Here is a 20,119-nt window from a genome sequence, read left to right as displayed (position 1 = left end):
CAGGTCAAAGGTCATACAGTAAAACCCCTGCTGAGCGCAACATGTCGCCTGCAGAGTCCCAGTATGTGTATGGCGTAGGATATAATCCAGAGGGTTCACGTCTAGTCACTTACGATTACGGTATCGTATACACTAATGCGCCGTGAAGGTACCTGCCGTGGCCTCAAGGATAATGTATCACAGCTGCAAGTGGCTTACTAATGATAAATGTCTACAGACCCCGGGGTCAGCTTTAGGGGGTAGCAAAGTCAATAACTTTGCAGGGCCCCAAGGACCGTAATCCTGGAAACCAACTAAACCCCATGTTACCTAACAATGTGTGGTGAGGTATGATTTGACAGCCGAATTGCATCGCTATGTTGGAATTATTTAGTTGCATTATACTGCTATTATTTGGACATTATATGGCGGTATTATGTGACCTGTATTGTCTAGGTATTTTTTTTTATATATAGGGATCACAATGTACATTTTTTTCCATTTAAGTATGTCTTTTGTAGAATGGGAGGAAATCCATGCAAACATGGGGAGAACATACAAACTCCTTGCAGATGTTGTTCCTGGCGGGATTCAAACCCAGGACTGCAGTGCTGCCATGCTAACCACTGAGCCACCGTGTTGCCCCCTGTATTGTCTAGGTATTATGTTGGGTCATTATGCAGTGCTGTGAAAATGGAGCATGACTACCCAGCCCCTGAATGACTGATGTGCTCACGTGTGGGAAGAAAGTCAGCAAAGACTGGGGACCAGACCGTGAGCCTCAGCAGGGGTTAAAAAATAGGGACTGGATCACCCCTTTAAGGACTCCAATTTCTCATAAAACCAGCACAGTACAATAATGTGATTTTCTAGCAAACACAGATTTGTGGTGAGACATTGATATGTATAGGATAGACATCTTGCGAGAGTAGATCGGAATCATGTTGTTTTCAAAAGCTGGTCATCTTATCACACATACTCCTCAACGAGTCTAGTCAAGAGTCGAGCTAAGGAAGGACACGTGCACACTGCACAGAACGGGCGCCCCTGCTGTGACATAGATTGAGAATATGAGACACGCTTGCTGCAAGTACACAGATTTTGTGCAACACTGAGGAAGAGGCGGGAGGGGAACATCTATGGATCTGACCTTCAATAGAAAACTATTTTCCAACTGCTGAGACGTCTCTCCTTGGACAGTGTTACTGGACATGACTGTGTAAAAAGCCAAGTTCTTTTTTGGAATGGGGTGAAAAGTGACTTTCTGAGAACTGAGAAAATACTCAAATTAAACAGAGATTTGCTTAAAAGTAAAACAAGGCTGGAGCGCACAGGCTGGAAGAAAGCTGACTTCTAATTTCCCCCATTTCCATGAATTGTTATAGGGGTTTCCTGGGATCAGAATATTAATGGCTTGTTGTCAGTGTTGGACCGACCCGCCGGGCTCTAACACAGCAATGGTTCGGAAGAAGAAACCTAAATTTAAAGGGTACTCTGGTCTGTTTCTTAGGAGTTTTTGCAGTGTTGGTCCAAGAATCCTTTAACTGGTGGGCCCAAGGAACCTCAGCCCAACACTGCCTGTTTTTAGGATATTGTAGGGTCATTAATATCAGACTCGTGTGGGTCCAATTTCTAGCATTGGAACTAAACATCTGGTTGAAGGGATTGCGGCACTTGGTCACGTTCTGCAACGTCTCTTGTCTATATCAGTCCTTTGACCTGTTTACTGTAACGGCTTGTTCAGGTTATTGCAGCTTTAACCCATGCCGCAGTTTGGCTGCGGCGATTTACAGTCTCTGCAAAGCGGGTGGGATTCTAGGGAATCCCATTCACACACTGCAGAAAAATACGTGTAATGGAACCGTTGCATTTTTAGAAATCGCAGCAGGTTACACCTTCGGAAAAGTCAACGGTTCCCCTTTAGATATAATTACATCAGAAAGTTCACAGAGAAAGACTGTTGAAAGTCACCGTGTGGGCGCAGCTTCTGCTTCATGGGCCATGCAATGTTACATTCATCGGTCTGTTTAGATCTCAGTCCCATAATAGGGCTGAGCTGTGATACCAAGCACTGCCGCTGTAAAATGATTATAAGGCTAATAAAAAGTGTACCAAAGCATTCTCTGCACTAGTTAAACTTTATGGCTAATATACACTATGGTCCCCGTCACGCTGTTTATTACCTTTACAGAGGGCTGCTGGGGAGACCTGAACTCTGGTTCCTCTGCCTCCCCAGCTGATACCCCAACTCTGACTCTGCAGTACTCTATGGACCTGTTGCCAAAGTACAAGGGCATTGGTGACATCAGTGGGAATCGTAGCGGCTGCAGGGGAGCGGAGACAGAGGAGTGAAAGTTTTGGCCTCCCCATCTGCCCTCCACACAGAAAATAAACAGGAGATCCCAGGGTATATATTAGTAATATAACTCAACCCGTGCAGGGAATGTGCTGGTAATCTTTGTTATTTCCAGGATAACCCCGTAAGTGAACAGATTAAGCTTTAATACCCTGCAGCACTGCGACTAAGCAGACAGCGCACTGGTAGACTAATATGAACAAGGAAGAGGCCCCTGATTTTAGTTTCGCGCAGGCTACACTTTGGGGTTCCATACAAGCAAAACAAGCAGTTGCTCTCCTATAGCTGATCGTAGCGCTCTTATGGCTCTCTCATCGTGAGTTATGAAATTCATTCCATCTAGTAGGCCACTGCTTTTAATGTTGCATTGGGCCCCTTACCTATTAGGCCCTGCACAGGCTGCACATATATTTTCCTGTCTTCCTATAAGATATTTTCTCAGAATTCCCCCCATGCCCCATGCACCAACTGCCCTCTCGTTTCTAGCGCCAACCTTCCGTGCCCTATGCCGAGTCTCACTTCCTTTCGGTCACAGATATCTACAAGGCAAGAAAACAGCAAAGCAAAATCCAATTAATTTATCCCGGTATTGTCCCTGAACATGTCAGAAGAAGCAAGGATGCCTGTTAAGTATGACGCAGAAGCCACAGGTCGTGCTTAATATTTCTAGAACATCATTAGAGCCCACGACACTTAGAAAGATGTAACATTTGTCTCTCATTATTTCCTCCGCTTCAGACTCCATTATTATGTATCCTGTCATTATAAATGGCTAATAAATAGTGAAACAAAAGCAGAATGAATCCCCGGTATTGCCAGGGTCCTATCACATGTGCTGTTGTGTTCTGCAGCTGAGTGCCAGAAATTAGCAGATAATAATAGCGACGCATCTCCTGCCAATAGAAAATGGCAGCAAATATACTCTGTATGTGCAAGTACAGCGGCGGCCTCCATGGGGAGCTACCGGTATGCACAGGCTCATGCTAACCTTGGGCTGTGTTTATATCTGCAGGAAATTCCATTAGGAATCCTGCATGCACATCATCAGTGTCCAGGTAATAAAAAGGGACCTATCGTGTCATTATAAGCAGCGGGGTTATACACAGTCCAGTCACATTAATGTGACCACCTGTCAGAATCCAGAATAACCCCCTTTGGCAGAGCAGATGCGAGACGTGCAGGAAGAGAGGGGATGTTGCGATGATGGTCACTGGGATGTTGAGCCATGCCGACTCCAGGGCCGTGGCCAGCTGCGCTGGGTTACGTTTTTGAGCATCCATGGCACGAACAACCCGATCGAGTTGGTCCCACAGATTCTCGTCCGGGGAATTTGCTGGCCAAGGGAGTACGGTAAACTCATCCTGGTGCTCCTCAAACCACGCACGTACACTGCGAGCTTTATGACACGTCACATTGTCCTGCTGGTAGATGCCATCATCCCGAGGAAAAACATTACACATGTAAGGGTGAACATGGTCTGCAAGGATAGATGCATACTTGTGTTGATCCATCGTGCCTTCCACAATGATGAGTGCACCCAGATGGCTGATGACACGTGCCGTCTGCCATTGGTTATTTAACGTTGACGTCAAACGTAGGCGCTGGTCACATTAATATGACTGGACTGTGTAGTAAAAGGGGTCATGGCCATATGGAAATTGTCACAGCGTCCTCCATGCTTGCAGCCAATTTCCAAAACTGAATATTGCATGGCTGAAAACCATTATAGTCATACAGTGATATGATCCATCCCCGTCATATATGGATATGCATGATGGGAGCAGGAGGACCACCTGTCAACATTTATGGGTACCTTTCGTCTGCAGTACACAGGGGAAGAATTTAAAGGGGTTGTCCATAATATACATATATTTTTTTTACTTAGGATAGGCCATAATTATTTGATCAGCGGGGGAGGACAGTAGGGACTTCTAACACCCTTCCTATACACAAAGCCAGTTGACTTCCATCCCTGTATAGTGGCCAGGCACCGGTCCTGATAAGCTGCAGTACCAGAGCCCAGCCAATAAACAGGGCACGGAGCCAACTCTTTCCATCTCTGAGCTGTATACAGTACTGGCTCCAAAAGTGGCCCCCAACAGCTAATCGGTGCGGCCCCCCCACTGGTCCTTTCCTATGCATAGACTACAAAATCCATATCCCTGGCAGACACTTTTATCCACTGTCAGCAAGCAGAGATCTTTACCAAAAAACCTATAAGGAATTGGTGGATAATTCACATTATGATCCTATTAAACCACTCCTTACAAGTAATGAACCATTTTACCTACAGAGTATAGGAAAATCAATGTTCTACCTTATTTGTTGGGGTTTTCAAGGTCTTTTGGAATCATTAGCTATAATTTTGGGTTATATGAACTGAAATACTCCCCCTACAGAGCTGCTGCTCCGCCAGCTCCGTGTTACAGCTGGACATGCGACTGCCATTGACCCCTATTGAAATAGACGGGAATAGAACAACTACAGAACAAGGAGGACGTCGAGGGAAACAAGTCTGTTTATATTGTCTTGGCAGCGAGCGGTTAACTCATGTGATTATGTTATTGATGATGCTTCATGTGATGATTACACTATTACACTGCCGGGGGAGAGAAGATTAAGGAGAACTCCCAGCACATCCATAAGCGTCTCTATAGGGGGGAGTATAATAATTGCTAGTGTTATTACAGTGAAGATATTTAAAGTGCAAGTCCCATTTTTTTCACTATTGTGTCCACAGGTGTTTGGTGACCATTTTTGCAATATACTTTGTTAACCTATCTAACTTCCTTTGTATTATAAAACAGGCTGCAACATTCTCTTTTCTTGTTACTACACAGTTATATTAGGAATATGCAGAGCTGAAGCATTTATCAAAGGAGGAGTGGTGAAATCTAATGGCTGTATCTCTGGTTTTAAACCATCTAGGAAAATTATTCTGGTATCACAAGAATGCTGAATATAAAATCACGTTCCCAACTGTGATTATAACTAGAGATATCTCAGGTTCTGTTATAGCTAGTCCAGAATCTCAGCTTTCTTGTGATACTAGAACCATTTTTCCATACCTCTTAACCGTCCTGGATTCCGTGGGACATTCACGGATTCGGTGTCATGTCCCGCGATCCTGGTCGGAGGGAGGTATGTCCCAGTTTCAACTCACCGGCGTCCTCCGGATGCCGGTGAGTTGAATACATAGGCGATTAAAGCAGGAGCTGTCACAGCTCAGCTGCTGCTTTACCGCTCCTGCTTCTGTATGTGTAGGCTTGATGTGATGACGTCACATCCCACCTACCACTCTGTGAGTGAGTGAGAGAGCGGTGGGGGAGCATTGGAAGGTGAGTAGAAGTGTTTTTTGTGTTAAACATTGAGGGGAACATAATGTAGGGGGCCCATGAAACTGGAGGCAGATGAAGGGGGGACATGAAACTATGGGAAGATGAACGGGGGAGAACAGCATGACCCTAGGGCAGATGAAGGGGGGGGGGGGACACGGCATGACACTAGGGGCAGATGAAAGGGGGGGAACGGCATGAAACTGTGGGAAGAGATGGGGGGACATGAAACTGGGGGCAGAGATGGGGGACATGAAACTGGGGCAGATGAAGGGGGGGAGAACGGCCTGACACCGGGGCAGATGAAGGGGGGGCGGCATGACACTGGGGCAGATGATGGGGGAGAATGGCATGAAACTGTGGGCAGAGATGGGGGACATGAAACTGGGGGCAGAGATGGGGGGACATGAAACTGAGGGCAGATATGTGGGGACATGAAACTGGGGGCAGATATGTGGGGACATGAAACTGGGGCAGATATAGGGGGACATGAAACTGGGGGCAGAGATGGGGGGATATGAAACTGTGGGCAGAGATGGGGACATGAAACTGGGGACAGATATGGAGGGAGAACATGAAACTGGGGGCAGAGATGGGGGGCATGAAACTGGGGGCAGATGAATGGGTTATATGAAACTGGGTAAGAGATGGAAGGGAACATTATAATGTGGAGACATATAATTTACAGCTGACTGTAGGAGGATTATACTGTGTGGGGGCACATGAAAAAATGAATGAGAAGGGCCGAATCAACATAAAAGTGGGCGGAGCTAAATTTGCCGCAGCGCGCTGCGCACGCCGCACATTTTCTCCCTCTTTCTGCTCTTCAAAAGTTGGGAGGTATGCATTTTTCTGGTATAAAACCGGAGATACAGCCATTTGATGTGACCAGCCTCCTTTGGTAAATGATTCAGCTCTATATAGTACATTGAGTACAAGGATACAAACAGCTTCTCTCTGACAATGCTTAGTTAGAGCATTGCTAATGGGAATTTTACAGCCTGTTTTTTATTAATATTAAAAGCATGTTTGGTAGATTAACAAAGTATATTACAAAACCGCCCCCCCCTCCCCCCTCCGTACAATAGCAATAAAAATAAAATAAAATGGGAGTTAGTTGTGAAAGCAAAAAGCGAGTGGATTATAAAACTGACAACCACAATACAACCACAAATGTTCACAGAGCTGATGTGTTCCATCCCGTTAAAGGGTCACCTGAATCAAAAAATGTGAATCGCTGCCTCCGCTGCATAGATATCTCCATTCTTGACACTATGCAAATGAGCGAATTTTGGTATTGCTTCAAAGAGATAAGCGCCAACACCCTCATGGCTCCAAAGAGCTCATTTGCATATTGATGACAAAGGTGACGTGTCAGGAAAGGAGGCAGCAATTCACATGGGAAAAAACAGATAGATGACCGTAACCTATCTATCTGGAGGGCTGTTTATGTGCAAGCATATATCTTTAATTTAGACAATAGATAGAAGAAGGAAGGAAAGATAGTTGGACAGAGGCAGAGGAGGAGGATTTTCTTCAGCGCACACAATAAAACTAGAATATATTTAGGGGCAGCTGAGTGGTATCATGATGTTACAATACTTGTGGTTGTGCTGAGAGTTCCTGCTCTGAGAGAGGCAGGAAGAGATGCTACATGTAGTGTTTGAGTACGGAGCTGTACATTTGGTTGCATGAAACGCCACAGTGATTTACTTGTAAAATAAAAAGCAAAACCCGACAATTTTACATGAAGTTTGGAGCAGTTCTAGTAGTTACATCAGTATGTGATTTAAAAAAATTAAAAAAAAATCTTTGGAGATAGGGAAGACTTTTTCAGACTTTACAGTGACTCTACAACCTCCCCAAGCATATTCAATAGTCACCACCATGTAACAGAGCCCATTACAGTGATACCCCTCATACCTCTGTTGTCACTTTTGTAGATTTTAAGAAAAACTACTTTTTAAGTTTTATGCTAATGAGGCAGTTGGTGCACTGGGGGCGGGCCTTCAGCACTGGGAGCACTGATGTTACCAGGCCTGTGCCACCCTATGTAGTGAAAGATGATCCTCCAACAGTTATGACATCTCCCATCATAGGTGAGAAGTGCTCTAGGGTGCTAAAGGCCCGCCCCCAGTGCACCAACTGCCTCATTTACATAAAACTTCAGCACTGTTTTTTTCTCCAAATCTACAAAAGTGGTATACATAACAAAGGTACTGTAATGTACCATGGTGGCGACAACTGAATATTTGTGGGACAGCTACTGTCACTTTTTTGCATTACACTAAGGGGTCTTCATTGACCCGCATTCATCCCATACTTATATACTTAGACAAGATCTGCCCCTATAACCATAGAAAAATAAAGTAACCATAAAAGTCTAAGAAACAAGAAATAAGGGAACAAGTCTCGATGTGTTATGTTGCTTTTCCACTACAGAGAGATTGGTTTTGGAGCTTAGTTCGTAGCTTTTAAGTTGTTCCATTTTCTTGGACCCATTCCTAGATTATTCTGTCTCTGTCCTCAACTGACCCAATTTGGCTAGCAAAGGGACTAAATATACAAAGCAGCACACGAGGGCAGGCCGGCTCCACGCTCTCCTCTCACAGCCATTATTTGGTTCAATTAATATTACGTGATATTTTTTACAGCTCATTTTCACATTTTTAGAATTGGCGTAAAGCCGTAGTTGATGTTCGAGCAGAATAGAGGAACGGAGCGTTGATAATAAAAAAAAAGACATAAAAATGTTACGCTCTGAAATCTGAATTTTACCATGAATCGGCACTTTCAGATAACTGCTTTAAAGGGAACCTGTTACATTGAATACGCAGTTCTACCTCCGAGCAGCAGGAGGAGCTGTGCAGATTCACATATAGTTTAGTGGAAAAAGATTCATTTATTGTTCATTCTGGAGTCCAGTGGGTGGTCCTGATCATGGATTGACAGCGATCTCTGTATGCACACGGATAGGGAAGGCTATCAATTATTAAACAAGGTCTTCATCAGACTACCCTAAGCAGCCCATTCAAATATTTGATCTAGGGGGGTCCTGGACAGGGCATAGGCAGTACTGGGGGTTCTCTTCATCAAATGGGACAGTCCAGCAATTTGGGTGCTGTCTCTCCGTGCAGGGCAGCAGGTGCCAATCTTTACTCTATCTGCGTCCTTAGGATGCAGATAAAGTTGAATACAATATTGGAACGATCAGCTTCATGCTCTACCATTCAGGCTTCAACTGATGATGCCTGGGGCAAGGTGACACGATGAGCGGCCGAGTTGGAGACAAAACTACATCCGGAGCCTGCAGGCAACTCAGTGGGAACAGGGATAGCAGAGTATAACTTTTTCTAATATATTGATAGATAACTGGGGGTGCTACTTGAGGGTACACTATATTGTGCAGGCCACTGAAGGGGGACATTAAATTATGTTGAGGGCCCCAATTATGTAACTTTTGGCCAGGGCTCAGTAAAGTGTTAAACTATATTGGCACCCATCCTACGCCACGATGTTGTACTAATGGCACTTGACCGCTTTAGCTATTGACTGGCTGCCGGGGTCACATGTTGACCTTTTGTATACAAAGCCTAGAAGGACAGTGGGGGCGTGGGGGATTGGGGGGGGAAGGGTGCTGGCACTGGATCGCTGGAGTACCGTTTCTTTTTTATTTATTGTCTATATTATTTGCAGCTGTTTCACTTTATGTTTGGATAACCCCTAAAATGCCATAATAATGTATCAAATCCATAAAATAAGTAGTCAATATGTTCTATAATGTAACGGTTTCCAATCTATAGGTGGCATTTGATAAGATTCTAATGTTTTCTTCACAAATATTAGGAAAGCATCACAAATTAGGCCATGCAGAACCTGGAAGGCAGATGTGCTTAAATTTCAAGATGGATAACAGATGTGGGGCCATACCTGTCGTCTGATTCCTGTTACAATACGGATAAGTCATTAAAAGTATCTTTCCTTTCATCACTTCCAACTCCAACTCTTTGCATCCGTCAATAAGAGCCGCCATTACAATACATTTTAATATTTTCTGTATCCCCCACCCTTCCTGAGCAATTAGTACAGTTAGGTTTTTCAGCTATCATGTAAATTAGACTCTAAGGTCGGCGGGCCCGGTCTCTTTGCTCTAGCCCAGGACCACCCACTTGACAGTAGAGAGCCCAATCAGCATATTGGTTGCTTAAGCTAACTGCAGTGATTACTCAAGAATGGCGGGGGCTAGGAAAAAATTCCAAGAATGGTTTCTACTGAAATATGCAAAGTTATGGAGTTGAAGGAGGTGGTGAAAGGTCCTCTTTAAGAGTCTAGAGAAGACACTAAAAGACATAAGGAGGTGTTGAAAGTGAAGATCAATGGCACGACAAGTCACAAACCCTCCTGATGCTGGTTCATGTCCGTAGACCTACCTGATCCAAGATCAGCAAGTCTCAGTGGTCTCAGTGTATGTTGTCCCCTACTTTTTATTAAAGCCTTGGAGGAGAGTGGTGACACCACTGAGTAGAGTAGCCTTTGCAATAGGAAATGGACATCTAATCTGGGTCCCTAGCTTCGGCCTCTATGTTATGGATACCTTCGGCCTTGTATTGGGGAAATTCAGGACAGAAGTTTAATGTTTTAGTCATTTCTGCAGGCTACGTGTACTCGAGTCTGATTCCATCTGTGAATGTTCAGAATCCATTCTATCTAGCCGCACTGCAGTCTCCATCTGCTGTAAATACATTTTTGCTGGCTGTATCTTTGGCCAGAAGCACAGACTCCTCTGACCCGAGCTGTCAACAAACTTAGCCGCATGTATTTTCATCACGTCAAACCCATGTTATGAGCAAATGACTATTACAAAGGGTCAGTCACCAAGGCTGGATCCAATGCAACAACTGTATCAACAATTGGCATGTTTAGAACATACAACTATTGAGCTGCAAAAGAATCATCCTGACAAATCAATCATCCGAGAGCCATGGCACTTGTATCGCTCCTATAGCTTTATCCAAAATCCCCAATTAGTTTAAGAACCAGGGACGCAGACTAAATTTTTGTAAGAGGTTGGAATAACAGGGAAACTGGGGGAAGGTAGCAGAAATCCTATCTGTTAGAAAGCAGTCGAAGAAGAAAGCTCTGAGTGTGTCGCCTCGTCCTATCCTTCACTCTTGAAGATGACACGGATCATTAAAGTTCATTCAATATATTATATGAACCCTCATATCGTGCCATTGTAAAATGCAACTCATCCTGCAAAAACAAAGCCCTCATACAGCTACACTGATGAAAAACATGCAAAGAAAAAGATGCAAAAACCACACAAGAAGGGTATGTCTTCAATATGGCTGTCCCAGAGTAGTGCAGCAGGGTGTATGCGCTTTATGGCAGCTTCAAAGTTAATGGATAAAGGAATCTCAGCAAGTGATGACGTATAGCCCCTTCCCCGAAATGCGAGGGGGTGATAGGGAAGCTGCATACAGAGCCTTACATGTGTCTAATGAGAATAATTCTACTCTATTATCTTATCGAGACCTTCCGCACTGGTATAGAGATGTAATTCTAACCACTGCTCTCTGCTGATACTGCTCCAGTCTACACAGCAAAGCACTCAGTGAGTTACAGAATACAGGGGACCTCTTACTATGCTTTGTCTACATATTGGAATATTTTAAACATATCTCTCTCTCTCTCTCTCTCTCTCACTCTCTCTCTCTCTCTATATATATATATATAGTCACATACAAACACCAAATATATTTATAAAAGCCAAATATAAAGAGGAGCTTTTACCACCTCAGCATTGTTCCACTGATCTTGCCCAGTTGGATTTTTTTCTCTAGCCCTCACCGTTCCTGAGCAATCATTTCTGTTACTTTCAGAGCAATTATGCTCTTTGCTGTCAGGAGGGCAGTCCTGGGCTGTCTGCTAAAGCCCAGGACCGCCTACTTGACAATACAGCACATAACTGTGCTGAAACTATCAGAAATGTTTGCTCAGGAATGGTGGGGGCTATAGAAAAAAATCCAACTGTGTCAAAATCAGTAGAGTGATGTCTATCAAAGGGTTGGAGTTGGTAGAGGTACGTCACGGTCCCCTTTAAATATTATTCTCTGATCTCTTAGTACTTTGCTTTCGATAGTGTTGGTAGTTTTGCACGAACCTTCTAATAATATATTGCAGTGGACCGGCGTTCCTTAACTTGTGGTTCTTTGGCTGTTGCAAAACTACATCCCCCAGAATACCATGGTAAAGTTTTTGTTAGGACCCAGCCGGAGGGCCATAGGTCGGAGATGACAACTATTCTTTGACGGCTAATCAAAGCTTTTCGGCACTTTGCTCCTGTGACTACTATGTCTATCATCAATCTACTCTCATCACAACAGCAAAAGGCAGCGAGAACAGGCCGGACAAGTTCTTTCCTTTGAAATTACCATCAAGAACAATCCGACTGCGGAGGATAGAACAAGGAAGATGCCGTTCTTTGTAACATGAGAAGTGTCATTTTAGGAGCTGGAATAGCAGAAGAGCCTGACATGCCTGAGTAAGAGGGTTCATGTAAAGAATGGAAAACTAAGCACCCAACATAGCTCAGAAGTCTTTGTCTCCTCTAATACCGCACAATGATGGATTTCTTAGGCTAAGGCCCCGCGTAGCGAATCGCAGGTAAGAAACACTGCGGAAAAAAATGCAGTGAAAAAAACCATGTTTGAGAACTAAAGAACTGAAGTAAGGCTGCATGCACACAGAGTTACGCCGGGCTTGTAAAAATACTCATTCACAGCCGTACACGCGAGCGCTGCGGACGGCTTCCGAACACTTTCCATTCACTTCAATGGGAGCGCTCGTAACACCGGTGTACGCCGGCCACTCAGCAACTACTGCACCCAAAAACTCCGACCATATTAATTTTTTACATTTTCCGGTAGCTGCTGCATTCCCCCCCCCCCCCCCCCGGCTTATACTCGAGTCAATAAATTTTCCTAGTTTTTGTGTAAAATTGGGGGCCTCGGCTTATATTCGGGTCGGCGTATACTCGAGTATATATACGGTAAATGGGAGCGGGGCTGCAATTCCTGGTGCTACATCCACACTATACGGACTGGAAGCTGTATACAGTGTACAGAGCTCCGTACACTGTAGTGGTAGTGCCTGGAACTGCAGCCTTATTCCCGTACACTTGAATAGAAGCAGGCCTGCTACCTGGTATATGACTTCTGGTGGCGGAAACATCTGATCAGGACAGAGTCCAGGTTTCAGACCCCAACCCCTGTGGATAGGTCATCAGTATCAATTACCTTCAAGTCCTGGACAAGCCCTGTAAGAGTTCAATGAACGGTTCTACTCAGTGATTTACTTCTATCTACTTATTCTTACAAGCAAGGCTGTCAATCACCGAGTAGGACCGCCCACTGGACCCCCTAAGCAATGACAGTGCAGAGATTAAATGAATAAAGGACAGACCATATTGAATTTTTCCCCCCCATAAAATAAATATCAAACTGCTCAGCTCGGCCTGCTCTATAACATGCTGCCTGCAGACTGGATACCTTAAACTGTCCTTTAAAGCATTGACGCAATGGTTCCTGGGAACAGACTTCTCTTATATTGCCCAGTTTAGCGTCAAATCATTTTTTTGTCTCTTTTTCCAGAGATATAGTAATGGTGACAGAACGGCCGCCAGCTTTCGGGGGGTTCCCACACATCGTATTATTCCTACTGTTGTCTCAAGTACTGGTATTAGCCGGGGTAGAAGCCAGTTGCATTCTGACGGGGTATCCATTCATCAGACGCATCGAGTGGTCCTGGAGGGCCGACCTGATGACAGATTAATCTGAAACATTAGACATTGGCGGCAAGTAATCCTTCCCCCCATGCTGAGCTGTCAGATGTATTTTATAATATGTAGCAGAGTATGGGCTGTATATACATATGGAACGTGTATATAAGGATTGACTGATATAAAAACACTAGTCACGGCTGGTTTAGTCAGCCATCGGCCTGCAGACAATACAACTTTGAAGACGCCTGTCATCTCTGTTTTAGTAAATTCCTGTATTCTTCACAAAGGATCAGTATGGGAAGATCTACTGAGCACTACGTAGTTCCTCTGCTATTCCTGGTGTGTTCCTCCGCCATCTGACATTGACTGTGTTTGGTTGGGTTCATACTGCCTCTTTTCAAGGTGTTTTTGAGGCTTTCCGAGTGTCTATCGAAATCTATGTACCTACATTAAAAAGCTCAGGCAGTGATCGACAGCCTCCCCTCTACAACTGTGTATACAGAGCTGTCAATCACTGATAGCTCCGCCTCCTAGACTTCTGAGCATAGGAAGAGCAAAGATTTCAATGGATAAATGACAAGTTAGACTGAATCTTTTCCCACAGTTATATATCAAACTGCTCAGCTCCTCCTGCTCTATAACATGTCATCTTGATTTTCCTTGGGACAGGTTCCCTTTAAATCAATCCAAGCCCTTATGCCTTGAGTTCCTTCACTATTTCTTAGTAGGCCCATATACACTCACCGGCCACTTTATTAGGTACACCTGTCCAACTGCTCGTTAACACTTAATTTCTAATCAGCCAATCACATGGCGGCAACTCAGTGCATTTAGGCATGTAGACATGGTCAAGACAATCTCCTGCAGTTCAAACCGAGCATCAGTATGGGGAAGAAAGGTGATTTGAGTGCCTTTGAACGTGGCATGGTTGTTGGTGCCAGAAGGGCTGGTCTGAGTATTTCAGAAACTGCTGATCTACTGGGATTTTCACGCACAACCATCTCTAGGGTTTACAGAGAATGGTCCGAAAAAGAAAAAACATCCAGTTAGCGGCAGTTCTGTGGGCGGAAATGCGTTGTTGATGCCAGAGGTCAGAGGAGAATGGCCAGACTGGTTCGAGCTGATAGAAAGGCAACAGTGACTCAAATAGCCACCCGTTACAACCAAGGTAGCCAGAAGAGCATCTCTGAACGCCGCACAGTACGTCCAACTTTGAGGCAGATGGGCTACAGCAGCAGAAGACCACACCGGGTGCCACTCCTTTCAGCTAAGAACAGGAAACTGAGGCTACAATTTGCACAAGCTCATCGAAATTGGACAATTGAAGATTGGAAAAACGTTGCCTGGTCTGATGAGTCTCGATTTCTGCTGCGACATTCGGATGGTAGGGTCAGAATTTGGCGTCAACAACATGAAAGCATGGATCCATCCTGCCTTGTATCAACGGTTCAGGCTGGTGGTGGTGGTGTCATGGTGTGGGGAATATTTTCTTGGCACTCTTTGGGCCCCTTGGTACCAATTGAGCATCGTTGCAACGCCAAAGCCTACCTGAGTATTGTTGCTGACCATGTCCATCCCTTTATGACCACAATGTACCCAACATCTGATGGCTACTTTCAGCAGGATAATGCAATGCCATGTCATAAAGCTGGAATCATCTCAGACTGGTTTCTTGAACATGACAATGAGTTCACTGTACTCCAATGGCCTCCACAGTCACCAGATCTCAATCCAATAGAGCATCTTTGGGATGTGGTGGAACGGGAGATTCGCATCATGGATGTGCAGCCGACAAATCTGCGGCAACTGTGTGATGCCATCATGTCAATATGGACCAAAATCTCTGAGGAATGCTTCCAGCACCTTGTTGTATCTATGCCACGAAGAATTGAGGCAGTTCTGAAGGCAAAAGGGGGTCCAACCCGTTACTAGCATGGTGTACCTAATAAAGTGGCCGGTGAGTGTACAATGGAAATGTGTGTGTAGACCAATACAACATTGGCCTCCAACCCTAAGATTTAACTCCTCTTCCCCCACCAGAGACCTTTCCATTCCAATGGAGGACAGATAGAAGGAATGTAACGCCGCAGTATTTTTCACAGGATGTCAGCCTTATAGAAGCGTGATGTTTTGGATATCATGGTCTGGTTCCTTGTCATGCATAAAGAGTCACAATGAGGATGTAAAATATTCATGAAGAATCTCATATTTATAACCTTCTACCGATAGATTCAATTCTGAGGATATTTTTTTCCAAACAGAAAGACTTACAAAAATAAAATATGAAGCGAAGACGATGATATATGAGTAAGACATGGCGAAGGCTCCAAACATTACATTACATTTAAGAAGTTTAACATCTGTGAAAATGGAAACTGCTGGCAGTTCAGACTCTTATTCTCAGTGGTTAGGCTTCTTCATTCGTCTTAAGAATTAATGGCTATGTGGTTTTCTGCGTGCGCAAGACATATATCCCCCCGCGAAGCGTTCTCACAGGGGTCCCATAGGCTGAGCTCTATGGTGCTGTTTGGCTAAGTCTTACTGTACAAGTATGCAAAGCCACCATTTTGAAATTTATTGTTGACCACCAGCATAGACCCGTGTAGGATGGAGTCTTGTCAGAGACAAATTGACCTGGCTCTTGTTTGGAGAACCCCTGGCAAGTGACTTAGAAGCCCTTATAGGCCACTGTAATATTACATGGCAGCCATTCAAAGTCTTTAAGTGTTTAATAAATCCCCCCTGCAGTATGTCTCTCAGCCACTAAAGTTGACCGTTAACACCTACACACAAGTACGCTGTCTCTACATTGTCCACACCCACAGCTAGCTGTACTACCTCCATATTCTCTCCCTCACACCATATTTTTCAATGTGTTCCTTCCTGCACATACAGCTCTCTTACCTGTACAGCCCCACAATTCTGCAACTTTACTATTTCCTCCTTGCATACAGCCTGATACTTCCACACACACAGCTCTGCTGCCTTCACATTTCCCGCACACCCCGCACTACTACGTCTACTTTACCACGGCACATTGAGCATTGCTATATTCACAGTTCTCCCCAAACACTCTGCTCAAATACATCTTCTCCCCACACACAGCACAACTACATCCAAATTCCAGCCCTACTTGATCTACTTTCCCCCACATGCTTAGCTTTGTTACTTTCACATTTCCGTAACACATTCAGCTCTTCTACATCTACATTTCCCCACACACATACAGTTCTGCCATATCCATCTTAACCCCCACACACTCAGCTTTGCTACTTTCACATTTCCGTAACACAATCAGCTCTTCTACATTCACATTTCCCCCCACACATACAGTTCTGCCATATCCATCTTAACCCCCACACACTGAGCTTTGCTACTTCCACATTTCCGTAACACATTCAGCTCTTCTACATCCACATTTCCCCCACACATACAGTTCTGCCATATCCATCTTAACCCCCACACACTCAGCTTTGCTACGTCCACATTTCCGTAACACATTCAGCTCTTCTACATCCACATTTCCCCCCACACATTCAACTCTGCTATATCCACATTAACCACCACACACTCAGCTTTGCTACTTCCACTTTAGTATTGCTGACAGTTTTCTATTCTACTGTATGGAGAAATTTCTCAACTTGGCTCAAGTCCAAAGTTGGAAAAAGGCTTTAAAGGATGATCTTATGAAGATTACCCTTTCTTTACACTCTTTAGGATATGTAGATGTCATTGATAGGTTCCCTGGACCAAGGAATCCCCTCTGAAATCAAGTAAAGAGTCGCTAACAAAAAGTGGCTCTCGATTTAACAAATTAAGCCGATCTTACCAAGAATCAGAAAGAATTATATACGTGCATACAGGAAGACATCAAAGACATTATACCAATAGACTTGTACCAGAATGCAAGAAACCATGCAATGACCGAATGCTATAGAAACCGCACGACTTACCTTCACCTGCAGAGAGGATGCCACCTGGACAGACCAGCGCCAGCAATGCCAGGAGTAGCCAAAGAGCCATGCCTGTGTGAGCTGCAAGCGAAAAGGACACTCATAAATATAGGGAAAACCAATCGTAATCCATTAATATAGATGTGCATTCTGCATCACCATAGTTGTACAGCGATTAAGCAAGTTGGTTGCCCTAATAAAACTGGCATCTGATACAAAAAGGAAGAGGGGCATACAGTAAAGCTTTCTGACTCAATCCTTACTCTTTGGACCTGACGCCAGGTTTGGAAAAAAAAACCCAGCCCAGCCAGCAAATAAGCGGCAGCTGTGTGGGAGTGATGTGGCCTTACAGTTTGCCTTATGGGATGGTCAGAATATTTTTAATACATATCTTTAGAAATACAGTCAAAACCTTCAAATTTTCCCAAAATAGAGGTAAATATAATTACAGGCATAATTACAAACCACATGGCTGATCTATAAGAAGCAAGTCCAATCAAAATATACGTACTGCTAGCTCTTCAGATGGATATTGTCGTCCATAGGGGGCAGTAGCACAGCAGTTTGTAGGGTTGTAAAAGTGTTCGACATAGTTTAGTGGGCCGGTGACTTAGAGGCATCAACTGGGACTTAAAGTGTACCCCAAACTATAAGACCACTAGTCATATATGTATAGTATGGGCGAATATAAGAAACTTTCTAATATATCCTATTAAGGAAATCTGTTTCCTTCTCCACTTAATAGCCTTCTTATCTTCAGAGGGAGAGATTTCTCAGTCTTTCCACGCCAGTTTTCTGGAATTGAGGATTGATATTGTGGTGCACATTTGGTGCAAGGTCCTTTCTTAAACCAAACGTGTGCCACAACCCCGATGTGCGCCGCACTTACCACAATGTACAAATGTGGGCAGAGCAGAGGGGGCCGGGGTGGGGATGCCTCAACCCTCAAAAATTTATCATAACTCACACTAGTTTTATTAATAGAAATCTGATTAAGTAATCTCTATAACATCCATACCTGCCTTTAGCTTCTCTTATAGAAGTCTATGGAGAAGGGGAGGAAGAGGAGGATGCTAGTGATTGATTTATTGCCTCATCCTGTACAATGGTTGAGTCTTAGGGCTAGTTCACACGGGGCCAAAGGGGCGGATTTTGACAGCGGAATCCACGTCATAATCCGCCTCTTTACAATAGTGGTCTATGGAGACCACTAGCGTTCTCTTTTCCGAAATCGGCAACTGCCGATAGCGGAAAAAAAGAAGTGAGCTGCCCTTTCTTCAGGCTTCCGCCTGGCAGCCGCAACCTCCGACGTCGGCCCATTCATTTGAGCCGACTCCGGGGTGGGGGAATCCGCGACATCGTGGTAGGCGGGTTTTGACCATATTTTGACTTGGCTCCCCGAGTAAAAATATGGTCAAAATCTACCCCCCGTGTGAACGAGCCCTTATCTTCAAGATACAGTAGTGCTAAATTCTATTACACGTACAGTGTAGCAGATTTTAGCATCTGTGCCAGCTCCTCCTCCTTCTCCCCATAGACTTCTATGTAGCTCACTCTCAAAAGAGAAGGAAACATATTTCTTTAATGAGATATATTACAAAGTTTCTTATATTGACCCGTACTATTCATTTATGAAAACCTTTTATAACTTAGGGTAAGGTGACGGTCTAGCCTTAGGGTGACCCATTGCTGTGGGGTCCACTCCCTGTGACCCCAACAGGAGTTGTGGGGCATAAAACAAATTCTAAAAATATGATACAGAACATGAGATGTAGCTTCTGTGAAAGGTTTTACAGAAAGTTTTTCCAGGGGACAAAGTTTCATAAAAAAATATGTGCCCCCCTCTAACAGAGATTTAGCACCACAGGAATAGTTAAGGCTAGTCTATATACTGTTTCAGCCATGTTACTTATACTGTATTAACACGCTAACAGCTATGGCGTCTGTCAGATGGGTCCAAGGTGCTTCTAAAGTCCGGACAATCGACTATTCACTTTTCGAGACTGCCCGGCCAGTGTGATATACAAGCCCTAAGGCTCTGCTTTTAATAGATTTGGGTCGCAGCCGCTCACTGTCTTTTGTGCTTGGCGTCCATCGAAGGACTGGCCTGGCAGTGTGTGCAGCCAACTTTTTCAGGCCTACGACACAAAGACGACTTTTCCAAGGTCACAGAGAGAACAGAGGGGGTGAAACCAAATCCAGATATTTCCCAATACCAGTTCTATAGTCAGGAGCCATAAGCTCTGAATGACGGATAACATTATACGGGAGATGTATTTTTCCGTTATATACCTAATACACATACAATCCTTACATGATATAATACCCATGTCCTCTCATCAACTGCTATGTGATAACTGCAATACAATCCTATTGATATGAAGGCATTGCTGTAGCCCTTGGCTTGACAGTAAAGAAAAAACAGTAGGGGGCGCTGTGCTTAGGCTTCTTCATAAATCAGTCAGACTCCCGTGCGCCAGTGCCAATCTAAACCAGTTAGGAACCAGCATTACAACTCACTCTGAATACTGGTGTGAGATATAATGACTAGGGTTGAGCAATTGTGTTCGCAAAAGATCGGATTCTGATCGGCGATCGAGAAAATTTCGAATTCCGAACACGATCTTTTTAGGTGGGATCGAGATTGGTGATTATTTCCCACAATACTTTGCTACTGGACAAGCATTGTGGGAAAAGCTAACAAGGTTAGCCT

At 44.2% G+C, this 20,119-nt stretch overlaps 1 protein-coding gene across 2 annotated transcripts in view; it reads right to left on the bottom strand.

Moving 5' to 3' along the window:
- GHR (growth hormone receptor) overlaps window positions 1–20,119 on the bottom strand; it is a 241,065-nt gene that overhangs the window by 79,599 nt on the left and 141,347 nt on the right. For both annotated transcript variants that reach the window (XM_075268937.1, XM_075268946.1), the window contains one exon: window positions 17,407–17,487. In XM_075268937.1, the coding sequence (XP_075125038.1) occupies window positions 17,407–17,476 (70 nt within the window). In that variant the 5' untranslated portion in view covers window positions 17,477–17,487. The remainder of the gene's footprint in view (window positions 1–17,406; window positions 17,488–20,119) is intronic.

The sequence above is a fragment of the Leptodactylus fuscus genome, chromosome 1 (assembly GCF_031893055.1).
Source record: "Leptodactylus fuscus isolate aLepFus1 chromosome 1, aLepFus1.hap2, whole genome shotgun sequence".
NCBI lineage: Eukaryota > Metazoa > Chordata > Amphibia > Anura > Leptodactylidae > Leptodactylus > Leptodactylus fuscus.
This window is presented reverse-complemented; position numbering and strand designations above follow the sequence as displayed.